At 32.8% G+C, this 22,149-nt stretch overlaps 1 protein-coding gene across 10 annotated transcripts in view; it reads right to left on the bottom strand.

Annotated features, from left to right (window-relative positions):
• Window positions 1-22,149, bottom strand: part of STXBP5L (syntaxin binding protein 5L) — a 361,520-nt gene that overhangs the window by 200,017 nt on the left and 139,354 nt on the right. For all 10 annotated transcript variants that reach the window (XM_040484630.1, XM_040484628.1, XM_040484632.1 and 7 more), the window contains exons 8-9: window positions 10,699-10,782; window positions 5,667-5,790 (exon numbers count right to left, since the gene is read on the bottom strand). In XM_040484630.1, the coding sequence (XP_040340564.1) occupies window positions 5,667-5,790; window positions 10,699-10,782 (208 nt within the window). The remainder of the gene's footprint in view (window positions 1-5,666; window positions 5,791-10,698; window positions 10,783-22,149) is intronic.

Raw genomic sequence — 22,149 nt, 5'->3', positions numbered from 1 at the left:
TTATGGATGCTATTTTTTTCATGGTTGTAATCATCCACTTTATTTTGTTTTGTATACAGAATTCTCATGTTATACTTAATAGTATTCCTAATTAGTTTTTATTTTTAGCTGTGCAATTACATTATCGAAAAGTAATTGTAATTTTGAACCCTCAAAACTTTTAAAAAATATTTATTTATTTTTGAGAGAGAGACTGAGAGCAAAAGCAGAATGGCAGAAAGAGAGAGGGAAACACAGACTCTGAAGCAGGCTCCAGGCTCTGAGGTGTCAGCACAGAGCCCGAAGCGGGGCTCAAACTCAAACTATGAGATCATGACCTGAGCTGAAGTTGGACGTTTAATCGACTGAGCTGCCCAGGTGCCCCAAAACCTCTAACCTCTTAAATATCATAATTCTTTTTCAAGTCTAATTACATTACATATTGTTTTGAGGAAAATGTTAAATAATGGTGATAATTGTTGACATCTCTATCCTGTTTCTGAGCAACAATGTCACTATTAAGGATTAGATGGGATTTAAGATCATATATGTAGATTGTGTACGTGTGTGTGTGTGTGTGTGTGTGTGTGTGTGTGTGTGTGTTTAGCTGAGGGCATTGTGATTGAATAATACATATGTGAAATCATTAAAATTTACTGTGAAAGAAAAATAATATCTGTAGTACTAGTGAAAACCAGCTACAACAAGGACAATGTCACCACAGTGCTAACCTCAAGTAAAATAGGTACTAAACTAACCTTGTTGGCTGTGGCCACCTTCCCTCTTTTCCTACTACTGTCCAATATGAGTGTCAGACAAAGCCTACTTTTGTAGTATAGAAAATATTGATTTGTAGAAAAATAATAAATCTATATATGGTTTCCCAGTTTAGGAAACACAATGGTTAAAGAAAAGGGGGGGTAACAAAATTATATTCTATACTATATTCAACATAATATCCACAATATGCATTATACAGTCCAAATTATTAGATATATGAAGAAGCAGAAAAATTTGAGTCATTCTTATGAACAGAGGCCATCTTCAAGGGGAAGCATATTTTGGTTTCATCAGACAAAGATTTAAAACAACAATTATAACTAGACTCAATGTTTAAAGGAAAGAGAAGGGAAAGGAAGGGAAGGGAAATGCTCATAATGACTAAACAGGGGAAATCTCAGCAGGAAAATACAAAATATAAAAAGGTAGCAAGTGGAAAAATATCTAAAATAAAAATAACTTAAGGGACTTAATAGCTGAATGAAGATTACAGAGGAAAAAGACCAATGGGAATTATCCAATTTGAAATTCAGAGAAAAAAATGAATAACAAAAAAATGGGGGCTCAGAAACATGTGGGACAATACCAAAAATTCTACCAGACAGATAACTAGTGTTTCAAAAATAGATGTAGAGAGAGGTTGGAGCAGAAAAACACATTTGAAAAAATAAAAGCCTGAAAATTTCCCCAATTTTGTGAGAGATATAAATTTCTAAATGTAAGCAGCTCTGTAACTCTTAAACAGAATGAATTTGAAGAAGAAAACTCTAGGCATATCATAGTCAAATTATTGAAAATAAAAGTGATAAAAATTTTGAAATTAGCCAGGGGAAAACAACAAATTATATACAAGGGAACCAAATGTCAAAAACACCACACATTTCTCATTCAGTAACACTGTAAACCAGAAAATAATGGAACATTTTTAAAGCGTTCATTCAGCACCTTAAAAACAACACACACACATATACAAACTGTCAACCCAGAAATTTAAATGCATCATAAATGTGCTTCAAGAATAAAAGAAAAAAAGAGAAGAACTTTTAGATAAAGGAAGGTAAGTGAAATGCCGAATGATGTTGCTGTATCCTCAAGAACAAATGAAATTATAAAACTTCATAAATACAAAATTATATTAAGAAAATTATAAATAAAATACAGAATATTTTCCTTCTAATTAAAAAAATACTTAAGACTACTTAAAGCAAAAATTACAACAGTGTATTTAGAACATATATAACTATTATAATAGTATAAATGTAAATAAATATATATGATTATGAAGCTTCTACATTTTTTCATAAAGTGCTACAATGTTAACTCTAATAGACTGTGAAAAGTTAAAGAAGTATACTGTAATCCCTAGAGTAACTGATCAAAAAAATGTCTTAAGATAAAATGCCTACATGTAAATTAGAAGGAAATTCTAATAAAAACTTTCACATAATCCAGAAGACAAAAAAAAAAAAAAAAAAAGATGAAAGAAACAAAAAAAAAGATCGGATCAACAGAAAAACAAATAACTCGGTGTGCCTAAATCCAATTCCATCAGTAATTACATTTAATATTAATGGACAAAATACTTCGACTAATGATAGAGACGAAATAAAAAAGACCCAACTGGGGCACCTCGTTGGCTCAACTGGTTGAGCGTCCAACTTTGGATCAGGTCATGATCTCATGGTTTGTGACTGCTGTCAGCACTGAGCCTGCTTCAGATCCTCTGCCCACCAGTCTCTCTGCCCCTCCCCTGCTCATATGCTCTCTCTCAAAAATAAATAAACATTAAAAATAAAAAAGACCCAACTATATGCCCTCTATAGGAGACATAATGGATGCCTAACAATTAAGCCTCAAAAATACATGAAACAAAAAACGACAGAACTAAAGTAAAAAATGGTCATTCCATAATCCGTAAGAAATTTTAATACCATTCTCTCAGAAATTGATAACACTAATCAAGTATCACTAAAATCAGAGGATCTGATTAATATTATCAATCACCTCAACCTACTTGATTTTTACAGTATATAAAGCAGAAATGAACAGAATTACAGGGAAAAATCTATAATAATAGAATTTTAACTTACCTCTCTCAAAATTGGAAAATCAAACAATAAAAACTTAGCAAAGATTTAAAATACAAAGAAAACACAATTTCAAGTTTGACCTTTGTATTGGAAATGTATTCTTTTCAAGCGTACTTGGAACTTTGTAGTAATTATTTGTTTATATCTAATTATAAAGCAAATCACAGTAAATTTTGTAGAACTAGTATCACACCACATTCTCAGACTACAGTTAGTTTCCAAATCTATAACAAAACACATTTTTAGAAATTATAAAACAAATGTCTAACTCAGACATCAAAGAAATTATAATAGAAATTAGAAAATACCTCAAACTGAATATTAATGAAAATTAAAAATTTTTAATAAAATTAATATCAAAACTTATAGAATACAGCTAAAGTACTACTTAGAAAAATTTTTATTTTATAAAATAAAAATAGGTGAAATGAAATGTAACAAAATGAACCTGAAGAATATAGATAAATATGACAATGAATGCCTTTATTGTAAAAATCACTGATGTCTGCTTAACTATGGTGAGGCAATGGTATTTAACTTAATCTGTATGTTATGAGACAGGTGCTGATGTTTTCAACAACCTGTGAACAGAATTTTAGCCCTTTCAACAGGAAAACAGAATTATAGTTGACTCTTGAACAGCATGGGTTTGAACTGTGTGGGTCTACTCATGTAAAGATTTTTTAAAAGTTTTTATTCAAATTCCAGTTAATTAATATACAGTATAATATTAGTTTCAGGTGTACAAGCCACTCTGGAAAACAATATGAAGTTTCCTCAAAAAGTTAAAAATAGAACTACCCTTCAATCCAGCAATTGCACTATTAGGTATTTGCCCAAAAAACATAAAACTAATTTAGGGCTGCCTAGGTGGCTCAGTCCATTAAGCATACAACTCTTGATCTCAGGTAAGGTCATGATCTCATGATTCGTGGGATTGAGACCCGAGTCAGGCTATGGGCTGACAGCACAGAGTTTGCTTAGGATTCTCTTTCTCCTTTCTTTCTCTGCCCCTCCCTCCCCCACCCTCTCTTTCTCAAAATAAATAAATATATAAGCTTTAAAAAAAACCCTAGTGATTCAAAGGAATAGATTTTTAAAAATAAATATAGTACTGTAAATATATCTTTTCTTTCTATGATTTTATTTATTTATTTTTTATTTTTTATTTATTTATTTATTTTTTTTTGGGGGGACAGAGAGAGACAGAGCATGAACAGGGGAGGGGCAGAGAGAGAGGAAGACACAGAATCGGAAACAGGCTCCAGGCTCTGAGCCATCAGCCCAGAGCCCGACGCGGGGCTCGAACTCACGGAGTGCAAGATCGTGACCTGGCTGAAGTCGGACGCTTAACCGACTGCGCCACCCAGGCGCCCCACTTTCTATGATTTTAATAACATTTCCTTTTCTCCAGCTTACCTTATTGTAAGAATACAGTATATGATACATATACAAAATATGTATTAATTGACTGTGTTTATCAGTAAGGCTTCTAGTCAACAGTATGCTGTTATTAGACAAGTTTTGGAGGAGTCAAAAGTTATATATACACAGATTTTCAACTACATGAGGATCCGTGCCTCATCTCCCATCATGTTCTAGGGTCAACTGTACAGAAAACAACCCTAACTTATAAATATGGATATGGTGAAACATATGAAAGTATTAAATATCTAATCCAGCCAAAAAGAACTCGTATAGAAGTTGACAGTCAAGAAGAATAGAAGTAAACAGAAAATTTATGAATAAATCATATTACACACATACAAAAAAAAAGGCATAAGGATTTTAGGGGGAGGAGAAAAAGTAAACTCATCATAGAAATAAATATTTAAATCTGAGTGGGAGGTATAGCAAATAACTATCCAAGGTTTCTATACTGGCAATCTGTAAATGAAGCATCTGAAAGTAAGTGAGTAAATACAAAGTAATCTCTAAGTAAAGCTGCTAGGTTAAATGTTGTAATAATTTAATAATTTGTAAATGGAACATGCAAATGTGGTAGAAAAAAGGACAGACCAAGACAAGATGGAATAAGTGGATCTTGTGGTTTATGGGTCATTCATTATAAAGAAATAATACTAAATTTTCTAAATCTGACACTATAATAAATGCTCAGAAAATATAAAATAGACTGTGTTTGATTAACTGCTAGGTTTTGACCTCTCTATTCTTACAACCAATGATATAAGGTAAACATGGAACTCAGATCACTACCAATATTCTCAGAAATAAAATGGTCATCTGAATAAAAGATACTCATACATTTGAACTTTTTATTCTGCCCAGTGAGACAGGTACAATATAAACCTTAAATACATCCTTTTGATAAGGAAGATAATAAGAAATATAATCTACAATGAAAACCATAGTTCTCATAATTTAATAGAATCAAATGGTAGAAATGGAAATAAGTGAGAGAATCTAGAAAATGACAAACTATAAACCAGTTTAGGAATTAGGTCTGAAAGTCAGATCTATATGGTGTCATTCTCACTATCTCTGTAACCCTTAAAACTGGACAGATTTTCTACATTATCTCCTGTGCTTCAGATACATCAACCATCCATCATTCAGTTTTGGTTGGAAAGGTCTCTATATAAGTATCACAAAGTAGGAAAGTGGATAGACACAGGGGAGGGAAAGTACAGAAAGTTTGGAGTATAATGTGGGGATCTGAAGAAGGTACAAAGAGGTATTTAAAATCAGAAGTTACATCCTATTACTTTCTTTCAAACACACTGATACCACCTGTTCCACTTCAAGTCTAGGCACTATATCTCCAGAGTTTATTTCTTTGGAAAGCATACACCTTACCATGTGGAATTGTAGTCTGGAAAGGACGACTTGGGCTTTTCAGGTTCCATAAAGTCAAGCTACCATCTGAATGGCTGCACATGAATTGTTTGCCCTCATGATGCCAATCAATTGAATGAATAGCCTAATGAAACAGCAATTAAAAACAAGTGGGGAGGGGGAAAGTTGATATGTTATAGCATTCTATATTCCAAAGGAAATATATTCTGAGATAAAATTATTATACCAACAATACTTAATAAACATACATAATTTTTCTGACCCAGATCATCCTACCTTTAGCTCTAGTCCTCTATAAGCTTATAGAGGACTACAAAAAATAATCTCCTGAGATAAAAGTTAGGTACATTTCATAATATCATTATAGCCTAGAACTTTTTGTTGTAAATTCTATGTCTTCCCTGTATCCTATATGATTATTTGGAAAATTATTTACATAGAAATAAAATCAAGGTTATCTGAAGATGATTTCTGGAAAGGTAGAGGCCTACTTTCACCTAAAGTAGCCAATTTAAAAAATAATTTACATAAGAGCTACCATCTGAGGGCTTACTATGTGCTAGACCCCTTGGAAAACACTTTATTTATATTAAATCTTAATTTTATTAAAAAGGTATTATTTTTTCCAATTTGCACAGGGTGAAATAGGCCTACAGAGATTGATATACTTGTTCAGGTCACACAATTCAAAGCCAAGGTCTATCCAACCACAAAACCCACATTCTCAATCATTTTACCATATTGCTTCTAACATGAATTATTTAATTGGCTTGGCAATTTAGGGTTTAAGGAAGAAGGATTTCAATCTTTTTTTATACTTCTAATTTCACTCTGAAGATGTGAAATACATAAAATTAACAAGTAATTATTCCAGTTTCACATATTGTTTTATTCCCAGTGGTAGCACAGTGCCTTGCATAAAATAGATACTCAATATCTGTTGTATGAATAATAACGTTATCATATATTTCCACAGCTTGGTATTCTTTCTAAATCATAAAGTTTATATGGACTTTGGATAATGCATAAAAGCTGAACAGATATGTACAACATTACCCTTTCCTTAAAGGAACTTTCAAAACTGCAAAATAGGGAAGACTGAAATAAATGAATATTAATAATAGTTATTGTTTGGAACTTTTAACATAAATATGCATATATATTTGCATATAAAAGATACACACACACACACACACACACACACAAACACCATATACTAAGATATGTGTATTTAAAACTAATTTATTGTTTGTTTTCCAAACAGTAAGTATTATTAGAGTTAGAGATAACTGATGGCTAGAGTAATCATTAAATACATCATAAAAGGACATAGGATATGAGCTGTACCTCAAGATAAGTAAGATTTAATTAAATGAAAAGACAACATGGAACCCTGGACTTATTTTCTCTCTCATTCTGGTCTTCATTACTAAAGACTTTTTTTTTTTTTTTTTTTTTTTGCCAGGGTTCAGTAGAGGCAGTTAGAGGAAAATACTCTTCATCTTTTCCTTTGCTCATTCTTACTATTTTGGGTAGATCAAGGGAAATGTTTTAACTTTTACGTGTTAACTTGATGAACTCAATGTAAAGTTCTCTCAGACTGCTTTGCTATGAATGATGGAGGCAGAGAGATCATCTCCAGCCCTAACCCTTCTTCCTATCTTACTGAATTTCTTCCTACCTTCTGGGGAAGACAAGTACAAAAATAATAGCTACAACATAAAAGCAAAATAAGTCTAAGTGCCATGAAAGATATATACTTATTGTACACTTATAGGTAAGAATAGGCATCTAAAACCAGTTTGTTATTAGAGAAGGTCAAATAGTGCATCACTGAAGAATTGGCATTTGAATACATTTAATGGGTAAGTACCCAATTTCTATTAATTTGATTATACCCTACTCCTTTCTTAAAAAAGGACCTTAAGGTTCTGAAGAAAAACCAAAAATGAAACAAAGCAAAAACAAAAGCACACACAAATATAATATAACTAATACAAGAAGAATTTTTAAAAAGATAGAAAATAAAATACAGAAGATGAAACACTAGCTAGTTTGGTCAACTCGATGGCTGTGATTGAGTTTCTGTCTACAACAAAAAAGAAAAAGGAAACCCAAAAACCAGATATCAATATGAAAAAGGACAATCAGTGGCTACTCAAGGAATTAAAAGGTTATCATCATGTCAAACTCTGAGGGTTTTCACTGTGAGAGATTATTTAGAAATATTGACGTAATGAAACAAAAATGTCACAGCTAATGTGGGAGTAAATTCATATAGTTATTTCTGAAAACTATGTTGGATTTATAAAACAAACCTATCAATTCATCAATGGCTATTCATCAAGGGGCTAGTTAGGTAGTCCAAATAGCTTTACAGTGGCTAAAAAGTTAATAGGATTTTGATATGCAAAAGAGGAAAGAAGGGAGTTCATGACAAGGAATTAGCTGGAGCAAAGGCTTGGAGGTGGAAAATAAATGGTATGTTTAGCAGATAGTAATATGCCTGAAGTGTGAGGAGTGCTTATAAAGATTCATGGCATTAAACTAAAGGGAAAAGATAACATTGGGATCTTAAATCTCCTGTCAAGGAATAAAGATTTTGTATTGTTGATAATTGGGAGCCATTCAAAGTTTCTGAGGTAGAGAATTACATGATCTGTGTCTTAAAATGATAATCTTGTTAGTGAAAGATACTGAAAAGGTAAGATATCAGAGGAAATGCAATTAGTTAAAAGGCTATCATAGTCTTCCAGGCAAGAGATAACAACCTAGATTAGAACATTGAATGTGGGAATGAAAAAAAGAAAGGAAATGAATGATAGAAAATATAACAGAATCAAGAGACTACAAAACTGATAGCATAGGATATGTAAAGAAGAAAGATTAAATATGACTCTAAGGGTTACAAACTGGAATAAATAATCAAAATTTAAAAACTGAAAAAGAGAACACAGAACAAGGTTTAGGTCTTTAAATGTAAATTCAGTGTCAATGAGATATTTACCTGGACTTGTGTGATAGATTGTTAGATATATGGATCAAGAGCTCAGGAGAAAGGTAAGGGTTAGAGATACATTGATTTTAAATTTATTAACATAAAATTAATATTTGAAATGATGAGAAAAGGACATGAATACAAATGTAAACTGGAGGAGAAATAAAGAGGGTAAAGATATAGAATCCTGAAGAGTGTCTCTAATTTAAAGGAAAACTAAGGAAAGAAGTGATGGAGAAAGGAGGGGCAAAAAATGAGGTAGAAAGACACAGACAAGGGAAGACACAATTTTAAGAAGGAGGGGCTGATGTAAAGGCACAGGTTTAATGAGAAACTTAAAAGACTATGAAGGGGTCACTATTTAAATAATGAAGAGGTCATTGGTGACTTATTAGAAACCATTTCATAATAGTATTACAAGTAAATTCTAAATACAAGAGGTAAAGTGCTGAGGAAAGTCTTAAAAGTTTGGCAGTAAAATGATATATATAACTATCTCCATTAAAATGATAGGATATATAATTATGCATCACAGTAAATAGATTATATGTATATACATACATATATACATAAGTCAATATTTAAAATGATTTTTAGGTATAAAGTAGGTGTAGTGTAATACTCTACTGACTTAAACATTGTTAATGTTTATTTGAAAATTTCACTAAAAGTTGTTTTTGCTCACTTTTTAAGGTTAGAACTCTTCCTTCTACACTGTTTTAGGGCATAAAAAAAAAAAGCAGCTGAGTCAGCATTTTGCTCTGGATTTCCTTTTTCAATGGCCTACTCTATTTCCAATTGGCTAAATACTCAGATCATATTTGTACTTTTATCTAGCTACTAGTCATCTTTATATTTTGTGTATTTAACAAAAGAAAAATCTAGCTTAGCTCCCCAGGGACTTCTCTCCTTATGATTCAAGATGCAATAGAAGTTCATCACACAGAGCATAAATGTATGACATCACCTGCAGGGTATCTTCCACCAATCATGACCAAATTACCCAACTAAGTACTTCTGAACTCTGTTACTATGAGAATTATCTTGTACATACCATAAAATCTTAGTTTGCGAGAACCACTAAGAAACAAGTTGGGTGTGTGTGTGGTTATGAAATAGCCAAAAGCTTCTATCTTTAAGCATCGAATTTAAAAATTCAACTGTTATGAAAGGATGGGAGGTAGAACATGAAGAAATGTGTTTTTTTTTTAATTTTTCTATTTATCTCAGTGTTGCCTTAAATTCTTCTGCATTCTTCCCATATAAGTGCGGGTGATACCAGATAATGATTATTTGACCTGTATTTTCCTAACTCTCCCTACTTTACTATTTTTAAAATTGAATTGAGAGCTTACATTTATATCCACAACTATAAGAGGTAATTACCCTTTTTCACTTTTTGCCCCAACCTATCTTCATATTCGGTTCTTCTGAAAGGGGAAATCATTAATGGTATAGAATCAATCTTTAAACAACTAGAGTATTAATGCAGTCTATTCTCTGATAAACAGCAGTTCATTGCTTTCTCTAAATGAAAACCTAATGGTCTCAACTATGTACAATAAAACTTCCTTCAAGATCGTACTGACTCTTAAGTATTACTATTTACAAAATCAATCTTTATTCTGAGAAGGCAAGTATTGTATGATAAGGCCTTTCAAACTGACCTCTTAAATTTTCTGCCACAGAAAAAGAATTTTCTAAGGAAGTTGTGAATAGTGTCTTTAAAGATCATAAGGGTACTGAGTGAGGCAAGACATAACCATGGAAAACCTAAAGAAGGAAAAGGATAGATATTAGGCATCAATGTATATAAGATGCCAAATGGGACCCAAAAACAGTCAATGGAGAATTCTCATTCAGGAGAACAATCCAGAGTTAAAACTTGTGCAAATGCCAACGGTCAATATGAGGCACTGGGTCAGAACCAGGCAGTTTCCCAATGATAAAAATTGGTAATGTGCAAAGCTTAGAGTAGAAAACAGGCACAAAGTTATAATATCCTTTTCAAATATTTCAGTAGAAATCACTTACCTCATCATAATAAACTCTCAGTTCTGCTCTTTTAGATTTCAAGTCCCAGAATACTACAGTACCATTTTCATAACCTATCAGCAACTGGAAAACATTAGAACAATAATTTTTGTAATTCCAACATTAATTTTACTTGATCCAAATAAAGCTTAATGTTAATACAATAAAGCAAAATCATAACACAAAACACAACTTTATTTAGAATATCAATTTTTCTAGAGCCTGAATATATATTTCCTATTTAAAAAAATGGCAAATAAACTCTAGTTCAATACAAAATATTTACCAATGAAATCTGCCTCGTTCCAAAGAGAAATTGAGGAAACATAAATATATAATAACAGAAAAATAAATGACAAAATTGGAACAAAGAAAAATGGGATAGAAAATGAAGATGAAATAAAGGGTGAAATGGGATAAGTTTAATGACTAATGTACATGCCATTCAGTTCTACGTACTGCAAAAATATGGCCACAAATTGGTTTCTAATTTCTTTATATCAAACCCAATTTTCTCTCAGAGTTATGTATTTTATTTTATTTTTTCAATATATGAAATTTATTGTCAAATTGGTTTCCATACAACACCCAGTGCTCATCCCAAAAGGTGCCCTCCTCAATACCCATCACCCACCCTCCCCACCCTCCCACCCCCATCAACCCTCAGTTTGTTCTTAGTTTTTAAGCGTCTCTTATGCTTTGGCTCTCATTATGGAAAGAGCCTAAATGTCCACCAACTGATGAATGGATAAAGAAATTGTGGTTTATATACACAATGGAGTACTACATGGCAATGAGAAAGAATGAAATATGGTCTTTTGTAGCAACGTGGATGGAACTGGAGGGTGTTATGCTAAGTGAAATAAGCCATACAGAGAGTGGGTGAGTTATGTATTTTAAACTGGTGATCTATGAACCCTAAAAAGTTCACAAACGTATTCTAGAGGTTTACATCATTAAAAATGGTTGATATTTATAAATCAATAAAGAAGACAACAAAATACATGTTTTCACTTTAAAACAGAAGTATTTGAGAACAGATAATGATTAACAGATGATCATATTCAACTCATTTGGCTAATTACTGCTAGCCATGCTGATTTTTATTATCATATAATTCGGAGTTATTATTTGTAGTTATATTGTTATATTTACTCTGTCATTAGTTTAAAAAAACAGGAAGGATAAAAATGGGCCAGTGCTCAAATAATGATAATATTTTCCACAAATCTGCCTTAAGATGATTTTACTAAAACACAGTAGTATTTCTCTGATAAACATTCTTACACAATACAGAAAAATGTTTCAATAATTCTAAAACATCAGAGGTAAAAACAGAAAATAGAGTGGTGGTTATAAGCTACTCCTATATAGCATCCTGAGACCTAATCACTTACCTCAACATTTTATAATAGGACACAAAAAAAATGACAAAAATAAATGAGCTAGTTTTAACTGGAAATATAAATTTTTCAAATATCGTATTATGAAATAAATGTATATTTGAAGCTATAACATGTTTAAAGTTTTTATTTTTAACTTTATTTTTTAATTAAAAATATTTGAGTACAGTTGATCCAGAATGTTACATTAATTTGAGGTGTACAACATAATAATTCAACTTCTTTATATGTTATACTATGCTCATCACAAGTGTAACCACCATCTGTCACCATACAACTCTATTACAGTATCATTGACTATATTCCCTATGCTGTGCCTTTTATTTCTGTGACACATTCATTCCATAACTGGAAGCCTGTATCTCCCACTCCCCTTCACCCATTTGGCCCATCCCCCACCCCTCTCCTCTCTGGCAATCATCAATTTGTTCTTATAGGTCCGATTCTGTTTTTTGTTTGTTTATTCATTTGTTTTGTTAGATTCCACATATGACTAAAATCATATGGTATTTGTCTTTCTCAATCTGACTTCTTTCACTTAGCATAATACTTTCTAGGTCTATCCATGTTATCACAAATGTAACAATCACATCTTTTTTATGATTACAAATATTCCATTGTGTATATATACCACAACTTTCTTGTTCATTTGTTTATTGATGAATACTTAGGTTGCTTCCATATCTTGGTTATTGTCAATAATGCTGCAATAAACACGGGTGCACATATCTTTCTGAGTTAATATAATTGGTTTCTTTGAGTAAATACCCAGTGGTGGAATTATTGGATCATATGCTTTTTTTTTTTTTTGAGAGAGAGAGAGAGAGAGAGAGAGAGAGAGAGAGGGAGGATGAGCTAGGGGGAGGGGCAAAGGGAGAGGGAGAGAATCTTAAGCATGCTCCGCATGCAGAGCCTGTCGTGGGGCTCAATCCAACAATACTGGGATCATTACCTGAGCCAAAATCAAGAGTTGAACTCAACTGATTGGGTCACCCAGGCACTCCATTTGTATTTCTAATTTTCAAAGGCAACCTACTGAATTGGTGAAGTTACTTGTACGTGATATCTCAATAAGGGGTTAATATACAAAATGTATAAAGAAGTTATATAACTCAACACCAAAAAATAATCTGACTAAAAGTGGGCAGGGGACCTAACTACACATTTTTTCAGAAAAGACATACAGATGGCCAACAGAGACATGGTAAGATACTCAACAACACTAATCGTCAGGGAAACACAAATCAAAACCACAATGAGATACCACCTTACACCTGTCAGAATGACTAAAATAAAAAAGGTTTCAACATTAAATTACATACAGTAAATTTTAAAATTGATTTGCAAAAATTTGAGCTTTACATACTAAATTGAAATAAAGTAAATGACATAATTACTTGCTAAATTAAAAAAGTCAAAAGTAAGTGTAAACTTTAAAAATATTTGTTAAAATTTATAAAACATCATAAATACTATACTAAGATGACTTTTAACTTCAAATCAGCTCATTTGCATACTATAGAAAATGATGTATCATTAAACCAATTCCTATGGAATCTATGGAAAGGAGGTTTGTAACTCTAAAAAGTTCAGAAAATCTCACTTAGCAAGAAAATGAATAATACAACCTTTCAAAATTTGAACCCTAAGATGTAATGAAATAATAATCTAAAATGCTATATTTTTTCATAGAAATATCTGAAAGATAGTTTTTTGTTTATAAAACATTACCAGCAATAGCCTCATTAAATCACAAAATATAAACTACCTAGCCTCAAAATGTCACACTTTATTGACATAACTATACATTATGATATAATAAGTATAAAAAAATATTAGAATCACTTAGAGAATTGAGAAAGAGAAAAGCGCCTGATACCCAGAGACATCTGACAAGGACACTCTGTGACCATGATGAATCAAGACAAGATCAATCCGTAATATGTCTGACCACAGCAAAACATGAATATCACCCAAGTCACAAAAATATATTATATATACATTTTATCTAATTATATATTATATTACTATATAATATTAAACATTTATCCCTCAAAATAGAATTTAAGTACTGTAAAGGCAAAGGAGGTGACTTTCTGACTATATCATCAAGACTTGGAACAGTATCTGAAGAAAATAGGTATCTGATAAGTATCTATTAACTTATTAAATACCACAAAATCAAAATCACAGATACTATGTTTCCTAACAACTTTGAAATAAAATTAGAAGTTATTAACAAAACTATTTTGGAAACTAAAAAATACACTTCTAAATAATTATGGTCAAAGAAGAAATTATAGTGAAAAGTATGAAACAGAACTGAACAAAAATGCCTTATATTAAAACTTGTGAGATACAGATTTAGCCTCATCAAGAACAAAAATTATTGTTTTAGAAATACATATTAAAAGAGGAAAATTTTTGAATTTTTTACTGATATAAGCATTTCACTTTATAAAGTCAAGAAATAAAAAGAGTAAACTTCAAGAAATGGGAAAAAATAGTAAGTCACCTTATCCAAGAGTAAAGGATATCTTTCACTTATTCAAATATACTTTTATACCTTTCAGGAAGTTTGATACTTTCCATATATAAATTTTATTATTAATTTTATAGCTAATCACTTTGAAGTTTTTGGTTGCTATTTTAAGTTGGATCTTCTCTTCATTATCTTTTTTTGAAAGTGCATTGTTTCTATGGTTAGGTTTTAGTATAATACCTTATAAATTTTTTTATTATTTATACTCATTTTAGTGTTCATTTTATTAAGCATTTTGGATATACTATCACATAATCAAAAACAGAGACTTGCACTTCTTTCCAATTTTATGACTCTAATTATTTTCACTTGTCTTAACTGCATTACTAAAACATCCTATATTATTAAAAACAGTGGAGAAGGTGAGCATCCTTGTTTTCTTCTTGCCTTTAGTGGCAATGTCCCTAATATTTCCCTACTTAGATCCTGGATTCTCTATGTATTTAATATATATAGCTAAGAGAGTATGAATTGATTCATTTCTTAAATAAATTTCTTTTATCAGGAATACGTGTTTAATAAATATTTTTACTGAGGGACAGAGAAAAGCACACAAATTATGGATGTGTCTTTAAATGACTATGAAGTGAATGTACCTATGAAACTACTACCTGAGTCAAAAAATATAATTGAAAAACAAGAAATAGAATAAAAACAATACAAGACACTCAGAAGCCTATTTCATATCCTCAATGAGTCAACATTGCCGTTTCCTCTTTATCCTCTAAAAGTAACTACTGACTTCTAACACTGTAGGTTATCAGTATCTGTTTTTGAATTTTATATGAGTGGAATTATATATTAAATATCCTTTTCTGTCCTGCTCCTACTTTTGAACATGATATTTATAGCAGTAATTCACTAACTTTTATTAATGTAATAGTATTCCATTGTTTGGGTATGACAATACCACAATTTATTCATCTGACAGGTAATATAGTAATGTTGCTATAAATAAGCTTGTATATGTCTTTTAGTGAATATGCATATGCATTTCTGTCAGGCATATACTGATTCATGGGGTAAGAATATGTTTAACCTTAATAGATAATGCCAAGTAGTTTTCCAAAGTGGTTGTACCAATTTTTATTTCTACAAGCTACATAGGAGAACTCCAATTCTTTCTCATCTTTTTTTAACAACTAATATTATCAATAGCTGCACAATATTAAATGGAAGAGGTTGTATGATAGGATCTTTGTCTTATTTCTGAATGCAGAAGAAAACATTAATTCACCATCAAGGAGGATATTTTCATATTTTGGGGTAAATAAAGTTCAGAATAATAGAGTTCCTTTCTTCTAGTGTAACAAGAGATTTTTATTTACCACAAAGGGAAGGTGCATTTTATCAAATACTTCCCTTTTTATTGTCATATGTTTTTTCTCCATATTCCTGTTAATATGATAATTCCATTTATTTTGAAAAGTTAAAACAATCTTGTATTCCTGGGATGAATGCAAATAGGTTGGGTTCCTTTGTGCGTTCTCTTTGATTCTTGATCAGACTTGCCAGAAATGCATCAGTTTTATTAGTGTTTTCACAGAATTAACTTTCATTTTTGCTAACGTACTACATTCTCTTATGTTTATTTTAATTTTTTCTCTCATATTTTATATTAGAATTCTCTAGAAAAATAGAACAAGTAGGATGTATCTATAAAGAAAGATTTATTATAAGGAATTGGCTAATGTGATTATGAAGGCTGACAGGTCTAGAAGGGTTAACTGGTAAGGTTAATTGGCAAACTAGAAACCCAGAGAGCCAATAATGTAGTTCTAGTCTGAGTCTAATGGCATGAGAACTAGAAGAATCAATGGTGTAATCCCAATCTGAAGGCCATCAGGCCCCAGATCCAGGAAGAGCTGATGTTTCAGTTCAAGTCCAGAGGCAGGAAAAAGCTGACGTCCCAGTTTGAAAGTAGTCAGCCTATCTTGGAGGAAAGTCAACCTTTTTGTTCTATTCAGGCAACTCATTCGATGAGGCCTGCTCACACTATGGAGAGCAATCTACTCTACTCAGTCTACTTATTTGAACATTAATCTCACTCAGAGTACCTTCATAGAAACACCAGAATAATATTTGACCAAACATCTGGGCATCCCACAGTTCAGCTCATGTTAACACATAAAATTAACCTTCACATCTTTATTATCTTCTACTTTCTCTGAGTTTAATTCACTATTTTCCAATTTTTATTCTAAGATCATTGATTTACAGCTTTTCTTCACTTTTTAATAAATGCAACAAAAGCTATACATATCCCTCTAAAACACAGCTTTAGCTTCATTCCATAAGTTTTGATATATCATAGTTGTAATTTAACTTAAAATATATTCTAACTTCAATAGTGATTTCTCCTTTAACATGTTATTCAGAAGTGTGGTGTTTATTTACTAAGTACGTATTTAGGAGATTTCCTATTTATGTTTTATTGATAATCTTGCTAAGTTCTCCAGGGTGAGAGAATATACTGAGTATTATTATAATCCCCAGAAATTTATTGAAACATGATTTATGGTCAGCAAATGTACAATTTTGGTAAATACTTCATGTATACTTGAAAATAATGTATGGTATGCAGGTGTTGGGTGTAATGTACTATATATGTCAATTAAGTTAATCATGTTCAAATTTTTTTATCCTCACTAATTACTTCTTTATTTGCTTACTTTCGCTTCTTTTAAAAAAATTTTTTAAATGGTATTTATTTTTGAGAGAGAGAGAGACAAACTGCAAGCAGGAAAGGGGCAGAGAGAGAAGGAGACACAAAATCTTAAGCAGGCTCCAGGCTCTAAGCAGTCAGCACAGAGCCCAACATGGGGCTCAAACCCATGAGCTGCGAGATCATGACCTGAGCCAAAGTCAGACGCTTAACCACTTAACTGAGCAACCTAGGTGCCCTTGCTTACTTTTGCTTCTTATGTTTGTGATGGTATTAGAAAGGAGAGGCTTTGGGAAGTGATTAGGTCTTACAAGTGGAACCTTAGGGGTGTATGGGTGGCTCAGTCTGATAAACATCCGACTGTTGATTTCAGCTGAAGTCACAATCCCAGGGTAGTGAGATCAAGCCCTGTGCTGGGTTCCACACCAGGCATGGAACCTACTTAAGATTCTCTCTCTCCTCTCTCTCTGCCCCTCCCCAACTCATGCTCTCTAAAAACAGTGGGGAGTGAAACCTAAAGAAAAGGAGCAGTGTCCTTGTGAAAGAGACTCTACAAATCTTTCTTTCCCTTTTTACTATATGAGGACACAGTGAGAAGATGGCCATCTTGAAAATGGTCCTTCACTAGACACCAAATCTGCTGGTGCCTTAATCTTGCACTTTCCAGCCTCAGAAATATGAAAAATAAAACTTGTTTAAGCTGTCCAGACTATAGTATTTTTGCTATAGCAGCTGAACTAAGACATCTAATTTGTGTGATATTAGCATAGCTATATCAGTTTTGTTTGTTTTTGCTTAGGGTTTACATGCTATATCTGCCCTCTCTTTTTATGTTCAACTTTTCTATAACCTTAAGTTTAAAATGTGTCCTTGTAAGGGCACCTGGGTGGCTCAGTGGGTTAAGTGTCCGACTTTGGCTCAGCTCATGATCTTGCAGTCCGTAAGTTTGAGCCCTACATCGAGCTCTGTGCTGACAGCTCAGAACCTGGAGCCTGCTTCAGATTCTGTGTCTCCCTCTCTCTCTCTGCCCCTCCCCTGCTCATGCTCACTCACTCTCTCTCAAAAATAGACATTAAAAAAAAATTAAAAAATAAAATGTGTCCTTGTAACAATATATCATTGTTTTAACACAGTTTAAAATTTTCTTTCCTTTAGTCTGTTTACATTTAATATAATTGCTGTCATACTTTAGAACTAATCTACTTGTTTTATATTTGCCCCATCTGTTTAATATTACATTTTCCTTTTTTGTTTTTTAAAAATATGTTTTTTAATGTTTATTTGAGAGAGAGACAGAAACAGACAGCAGGGGAGGGCAGAGAGACAGGGAGACACAGAACCTGAAGCAGGCTCCAGGCTCCGATCTGTCAGCACAGAGCCTGACATGGGGCTCGAACCCACAAACCACAAGATCATGACTTGAGCCGAAGTCGGACACTCAACCAGCTGAGTCACTCAGGTGCCCCTCATTTTTTGCTTTCTTTTGAGTTAATAATTTTGTTATCTCAGTTCTCTATTAACTTATCCATTATACATATGTTTATTCTTTTAGTGTTACCACATGAATATGAAATGTTTCCATGACTTATCAAACTATAATGTAAATTAGTACTTGTGTTACTTCCTAGGAGCTAGAAGGACCTTAGAACTTTAATTTAGAGACTTCATCCCAACTTTTACCTATTTTTAACTTACATGTGTATTATTTTTCAATTTATTACACTCCCAGAAGTCTATTATTTTAATAAAGTATTCCCTAGATTTATCCATATTTGTTCTTTATTCCTCCTACATCTCTGTTTTTTTTATAATCAATTTCATTCCCTTAGAGAATTCCTTTAGTGTGGGGAATAAGTTTAGGAATTCTCTGAGCTTGCACCAATGGGTTAACAAGGCTTAGGACAAAAGCATCTGAGAATGGGTAAATAAGGTGAAAGCACCCCCAGCATAGAACAAAAGCAGAAAGCTGCTTCCACGGGATGAAAGGGTCTGAGAAAAGGCGCACAGGGCAACAGACCACTGCAGCAGGGTGAAATTGCTTGGAGCTAATTTGCAAAAGAAAAGTACCTTCTTGACCCTGAGGTAGCATGTTCTGTCTCATCCCCCAGGCGAGTTAAGATAAACAGACACGGGGTCTGGTGCCTGCCATCTGCTCGGTGCCAAGGATTTTGTTTTGTATTGACACAAACCCCTAACACTGCATATCTTCGAAGCCCCTTTTCTCTCAACAGTTGAATTAATGATCACTGTTTCATTGTCTCTTTCTACACATCCATCACGTTTTTAAGACTTCTGATCCTAATAAATATGGAGCAAGGACCCTTCTTCAGCACTCTTGGACATTAGCCTCTCTTGTATTCAATTCTGCACCTGCTCTCTTGCTGGACAAGAGAGAACTCTAGACTCAAAATCCGCAACACTTCATTTTTTTCATTAGAGTAGATTTGCTAATTACTGCAAATTATGTTAAATTGCTATAATTTCATGACAATGTTTTTAAGGGTGTTTTTGTAGAGCATAAAATTCTGTGTAGGCTTTTTTTCTATAGGTGCTTTTCTTTGTTAGTACCTTCACATAATCACTCAATTGTCTTCATTTTCTATTTTTCTGTTAAAATGTCTGCTATTAGTCTTATTTTTTTCTATCCTCTGCTTTTAAGATTATTCTCTTTGTCTTTGATATATCTTGGTGAAGTTTACCTTTTGTTAAGTTTGCTTTGAGTCCATAATGCATCTCAGATTTTTGATATCTGTCATAACTTTGAAAAATTAACATCCATTCATTTTTCAAATATTACTGCTGTCTCATTCTTTTCTTCTTCCTCCAGGACTCCAATTACACATATATTCCACCTTTTCATTATGTCCCAAATGCTCTTCATCCATTTGGCTTACCATGCTCTCAAATGGATATTTTCTTCTCACCTATCTCCCAGGTCACTAATTCTTTCTTCATCTGTTTATTCTGCTCTCTGTTGTATTTTTCATTTCTCTGCTGAAACCTCCATCATTTTTAGTTTCAATCACACTCATTTTAAAGTTTGATTTAAAGTTTTATGTTTGATAACTGCTATTTGAATCTCCTGGTGGTCTGTCTCTACTTATTGTCTATTCACTTGGCTTCTGGTAAATTTTGATCTTTCTGATTCTTTTACACACCATGTTATTTTTACTTTAAGTATAGAGGCAAAGTATGGGAGAAATGTAGTGATAAATAAAGGCTCTGAGTGATGTTTTCTTCTTCCATAAATGATTGATTTTTTTATTTTTTCAGTCAGTTAGACTAATGCTGATCAACTTAATCCCAAAAAGGATTCAGATATTGTTAACAAAAATTTCAGTCATTAGAGGACTGGTATATTTCCAGTTCAACCTTACTTGTAGGGCATATTCCTTTGGAGCCACCCTTTAGAGTGATTATCAGAGACTTATTTTTGGCTTGTCCTAAACTTTTTTTATCCACACTACTCATGACCCATACAGCTGCAGAAAACTCTGCTTAGCCTCTCAGCCAATAAATTTCATTTTGGTTACAAAATATCTTAGCCATTCTTTTCAAATGAGAAAATCCCTAGAAGAGTATTTCTGGGCTTCTTTCTCTGGAATCAAGAACTTACAAATCTTTGCTGCCTTGGTCACTCTCTGGTGTCCTCAAACAGATTTTCAAAAATATTTTGTCTAGATTTTATAGTTCCCAGTGGGAGGACTGATCTGAAATAGGATAGTCTTTCATTATCAAAAGTGGAAATACAATGGATGTTAAATTTCATTCAAAAGACATTTTCAGCATCTATGGAAATGATATTTTTCTCAAGATCTGTTAATAACAAACTATATTAATGGATTTTCTCATCATATCCATCTTTGCATACTTTGAATAAAACACCATTTGTCAGTGTTTTGTTTTCGAACATTCTGTTGGAGACTGTGTCCTATAGGATATTTTATTTAAGACTTTTCCATTGATATTAATAAATTCAATAAATCCATGTTTTCTTCTTGTGCAACCTTTATCAGGCTTAGTTGTCACACGTAAAGTAAAAACAATTTTAGAGACACCTGGGTGGCTCAGTTGGTTAAGTGACTTCGATTCAGGTCACAATCTCACAATTGGTGAGTTCAAGCCCCAAATCAGGCTCTCCACCTTCAGCACAGAGCCCTCTTCAGATCCTCTGTCTCCATCTCTCTCTGCCCCTTCCATGCTGTGCGATCTTAAAAATAAATGTTTATTTTTTTAATGTTTATTTATTTTTGAGAGAAAGAGAGACAGAGCACAAGTGGGGAGGGGCAGAGAGAGGGAGACACAGAATCTGAGGCAGGTTCCAGGCTCTGAGCTGTCAGCACAAACCTTGATACGGGGCTTGAACCACTAACTGTGAGATCATGACCTGAGCCAAAGTCCGACAGTTAACCAACTGAGCCACCCAGGTGTTCCAAACAAACATTAAAAAAAAAACCCACAATATTTTCCTTTTTTAAAATTTTTAAATGTTTTTTATTTATTTTTTTTATTTTAAAGAGAGAGAGTGCATGAAAGCAGGGGAGAAGGATAAAGGGAGAGAGATCTAGAATCTTAAGTAGGCTCCAGCTCAGTGCAGAACCCCCTGCAGGGCTCCATTCCATGATCCTGGTATCATGACCTGAGCTGAAATCAAGAGTCAGACACTCAACCAATTGAGCCACACAGGAGTCCCAATATTTTCTTTTTTTAAATTATATTCAGAACAAGGGTTGTTAAACTTTTTTTCCTAAAGGGACAGATAGTAAATCTGTTATGCTTTCCAGACTATATAATCTCTCTCTCTCTCTCTCTCTCTCTCTCTCTCTCTCTCTCTCTCTCTC

Source organism: Herpailurus yagouaroundi, unplaced genomic scaffold (assembly GCF_014898765.1).
Source record: "Herpailurus yagouaroundi ecotype Mexico unplaced genomic scaffold, PumYag 162, whole genome shotgun sequence".
NCBI classification, from domain to species: domain Eukaryota; kingdom Metazoa; phylum Chordata; class Mammalia; order Carnivora; family Felidae; genus Herpailurus; species Herpailurus yagouaroundi.
Note: the sequence above shows the minus strand (reverse complement) of the source record. Positions and strands in the feature narration are given on the sequence as shown.